Source organism: Glycine max, chromosome 8, assembly GCF_000004515.6.
Source record: "Glycine max cultivar Williams 82 chromosome 8, Glycine_max_v4.0, whole genome shotgun sequence".
Taxonomy (NCBI): Eukaryota; Viridiplantae; Streptophyta; class Magnoliopsida; order Fabales; family Fabaceae; genus Glycine; species Glycine max.
The window spans coordinates 5,851,700-5,855,924 of record NC_038244.2 but is presented as its reverse complement, the minus strand read 5'-3'; the positions used below and the strand labels follow the sequence as shown (position 1 = coordinate 5,855,924).

The following is a 4,225-nucleotide window of genomic DNA, read 5'->3' as shown; positions in this document are numbered from 1 at the left end:
GACGACGACGACGAGTGCAGAGACAGAGCCGCGATGTGGGTGCGTCGACGGCGGCGCAGGGAGTCTTGAGTCTTGAGAATGCGATGGATATACTATGATAGAGTTAGTGGGTAATAGTAATATATTAGAAATTCAGAATAACAGTGGGATGGGGTGAGGGCAACTATCCGATTTCATCCACAAACTCGACTTTTTTTAATTGGAAAAAATTTAAATCTAAATTCGATCCAATGGAGACCGTACACTTGCCATGCCTACAAGAAATCAACTTCTGTAAAATCAAATAAAAGCAACATTCTAGGGGCTATAAGCAAGTATAATGTCTATACACAACCATAATGAACAAACTGGAAACGTTTATCAAATAATGTCTATACCTTGGAACACCCCAACGCAAAACAATAGAGTAGAGGGAGCAATTATAACACGAAGCCTCCCTCCCAAAATGTGTTGGCATATATTATTTTACATAAATAAGAAAATTTAATAAATAGATGAATGCAAGTAATGATTTTACAAAATTAATCTTAATATTAACATTATATTGAAAAATTAAAATGACACTTATTTGAGATATTAATGAAAAAATAATTATTACATTGAAAAACCAATGTGATATTTATTTTGAGAAATTTTTTTCCCTAAAGATTGACCCTTATTTTATAACAGATTAAGTATTAACTATGCAAGAATATATGCATATATTCAAACAAATATAGAAAGATAAGACTAGTTTATTCTATCAGCTGCCTAAAATTCCGCTCGTTCCCCCATTAATTTATCATCATTCTTCATTTCTTTCCACTGTTGTCGCTATACTTACAAAAATATTGAATTGAAAAAAAAATGACAAGAGTATTAGTCAGATTTGTAACTCATACAAACCATCTAAATCCCTTCATTAGCATCCCCACGTCCAAGTTCCCTTCTAGTTTTGATCAACAACACGAAAAGACATACTTCCAAGGCATAATACAATTTCCTTCTAATTGAAGTTCTGCCTGCTGCCTTAAAAATTACCTCATACATGTGCAACAAAAACGCTATTTTATATAATAAAGCAAAGAAACTATGAACTATTTAACACGTAACCTGACCATTCTTTTTTTTTTTTTTTTACACAAGTACTGAGATTAATAATTTAATACAACGCATCACAAGAGTCCTAAAAGATTTGTCTGCTTATCTTGCCGAGTCACTCCTCAGAAAAAGATGGTAAGATGTAAAATGTACACAGTTCCGCAAATTTGTACATCTGATAGCTCATCAACAACCCACCATTTTCATTGCTCTGTATGGCTTGGCGTGCCAAGATAATCGAGCCCCTCAGTTCGACATGCCATTATCTTCTGGAAGACCTCCCTCACTTGGCGCTCCAACGGATCCGATCCATTTCTGAAAGCTTCACAAACACGCATCAGCTCCATCACATTGCGCTCAACTTCTGTTTTCTGGTCATCTGCCAACGGAAACTGAGCTGAATCTATCAGGTCGGTCAAGCGGCGGCTGCTTATCTCAACTTGATATATCTCCTTCAACAAACCATTTGAGTTTCGGCGCTCTCGCTTCTTTGACTCTTCCGTGATTCGTTCATGAAGTGAGGTAACCGGAGTGCTCCAGGATAATTGCCGTGGGACTGAAAAATGAATGTTTAGACCCCTATCCTGACAAGGAATGGCTGCAACAAGGGTCCACAAAACTATCAGGAGAATACAGTTCATTGTATAAACAGGAGTCGCAAGCCCACTTGTTGCAGCAACCTCAGTAGCACGGGGTGGAACAAGGTTATTCGCAATGGATTGTAGTTGCTTGGCTGCAGACCAGGAACGAGAGACACTCCACGAATGCGATCTTGAATGCCCTGATGAGGAGTGATGATCCTTGCCAGAGTTATGTCGCCCAAAAGACCTATTACGCTGAGAAAAAACTGATCCAGACTCTTTTTCATCAAGCATTGCCAATGCTAAATCCATCAGTGCCTTTCTTGCCCTCCGGAAATGGCCTTCAGTTAACGCTCTCTTACTCGAACCCAAGGCACAAAACACAATTTCCAGATGCTTTTGCCATGTGCGAATCTTCTCAATCCCATCTCGGCTAGCATTACAAATGTCAAGCGCCTTCACTGACCTCTCAAAGAATTCAGAAATCATGCGATCAAGGGGGGGTTTTGTGACCTGCTCTTTGTTATTCAACAGGATGGCTCTGAATTCCTCTTGGCAGCAGATAAATGCTCCGAGGAGCTTCTGAATCCAATCAATTGAGAGAAATTGCTCATCACTAGCTACAGAAAGGTCTTGAAATCGATCGGTAACACGCTTTTGGAATGACCCGAGCTCTAAATTACAGGAATCAGATTCATTACTTGCTTCCACAGAATGAACCTGCTCCTGCCCGACACCAAATATGGAACGGCCAAACGAGGAAAAGGACAACGAAAAGCCCTGATTTTCTGTAGAAGGCATTGTCACAGAGTCACAGCCTTCTGCAAAAGCCCCCTCAAGATCCTCAATAAACCGAACCAGAACCACAGAAATCACTTGAAACTCCTCAGAAACAGCTGCATTGAATTTCCCTGTTTCAGTTTTGCTTCCTTTAAGTAACTGAATCCAAGGAATTTAAAACACCCTCAACAGTCCAACATAAATTAATTAACACCCCATACCCACCCAATTGAAAACCTTACGACTATCAAAACATCAATCTGAGTAAACAGATCAACCAAATCCCAATACTGAAATCGAAGAAACCCAAATCACAAAAGATCCCAACTTTCAATAACATGACCCTCATCACCTTCAAATTCAAAAACTAGCAAAACTCAAATAAAATTTAAACCTTGATCTCTAACATAGATACCCATATGCTCAAACAACCTTAAAAACTTGTCGGGTTTCTTAGAACTTCATCACCACTTGAATAAAACAATTAAAACAAAAGGTGCAGGAACATCTTGTAAGAAAGCTTAAAGAAATATAGAGAATAAAGGAAGTACCTCTGAAGTTGAGAAGTGTAGAACCGAGAGAAGAAGATCATTGGAAATGGTGAATCCCCGAACCCTAGCGAAGGACCAAAGCCAGAGGGCTTTGGTTTACGCCAGTTCAGGGGAAGCAAAAGCGATGTAGTTGGAATATTATTATTGTGGAGAGTTCTGACAAGACAACTTTTTTTTTAAGGTTAATTAGAAAAATGTAGGAATGTAGAAGATTTTTGTCTGAAGGCGATGTTTTCTTTATACTTATAAAATTATAACACGTAATATATGTCTTTTTTTAAAAATAAAATCTAGCAGAAAATATTCCCCGTTTTAAGGGTATGAGAAAAATAATTTGGTATTAAATTTTAGTAGTGTGTATCGAGTCAATGAATTTGATAATTTAAAATTAAATTATTAAAAATAATTTTGTTCTTTTTAAATTTGAATTAAATTAATTATAATTTTTTTATTAAGCTTATTTTTTGAACTTGAATTAATCTTATCACCTGATCAATTATTTTAAATTTTAGAATTTAAATTTATATTTTACTTTTTGCCTTTTTTTTATTATTATTATCATAAGGTAAGTGTGGTAATCTGTACATGTTTGACATATAATATTTTTATCATATTTTGAATGAAGAATTTAATGAAATAACTAGCTGTTAAAAAATAAGAAAATGTTCACTTTGAATTAATACAAAGCTAGTATTTTAGTTTGTACACATGATAAACTTTCCAAAAAAAATGCACATCATAAATTGTTTACTTTATATAATTAAAATTTATGATAAAAAATATTTTTAAATATATGAATTATATTATAATTAAAATTTATGATAAAAAATATTTTTAAATATATGAATTGTATTATAATTAAAATTTGTAATAAATAAATAAATATTTGTAAACATGTAAATTATAGAATATTATAGTATTCTAGACTTATGAAAAATATTTTATATTACGAAACAAGTTTATTTTAAAATATTAAATTTATATTAAGAAGCAAAGATGAAAAGGATAAATTGAAAGAGATGAAAGGTTAAGAAAAAGGATAATTTAATTATTAATAATTTCTTTTATGCACATCTCGTCTGGTCTTTCTCTGCTGACAAATAAAAATGTTCGGCTGCAATTGTTTTTTCATTTTCATTTAATTTTCTAGTAACATCATTTTATTAATTTTTTTGAATAGACATCATTTTATTAATAACACGTTGTGATCTCACGTCACGTTTAAAAATCCAA

At 34.0% G+C, this 4,225-nt stretch overlaps 1 protein-coding gene across 2 annotated transcripts; it reads right to left on the bottom strand.

The window, feature by feature from the left end:
- Window positions 1-957: 957 nt before the first annotated feature.
- Window positions 958-3,167, bottom strand: LOC100793640 (protein ROH1). 2 transcript variants are annotated; one of them, XM_003531012.5, is made up of 2 exons: window positions 2,993-3,167; window positions 958-2,572 (listed from the first exon to the last, which is right to left on the bottom strand). In XM_003531012.5, the coding sequence occupies exon 2, from the start codon at window positions 2,460-2,462 to the stop codon at window positions 1,284-1,286; it is 1,179 nt and encodes a 392-aa protein (XP_003531060.2). In that variant the 5' UTR covers window positions 2,463-2,572; window positions 2,993-3,167; the 3' UTR covers window positions 958-1,283. The 2 variants fall into 2 exon arrangements, with proteins under 2 accessions (XP_003531060.2, XP_006584993.2); XM_006584930.4 differs by having other exon boundaries at window positions 958-2,557.
- Between the last annotated feature and the right edge of the window lie 1,058 nt (window positions 3,168-4,225).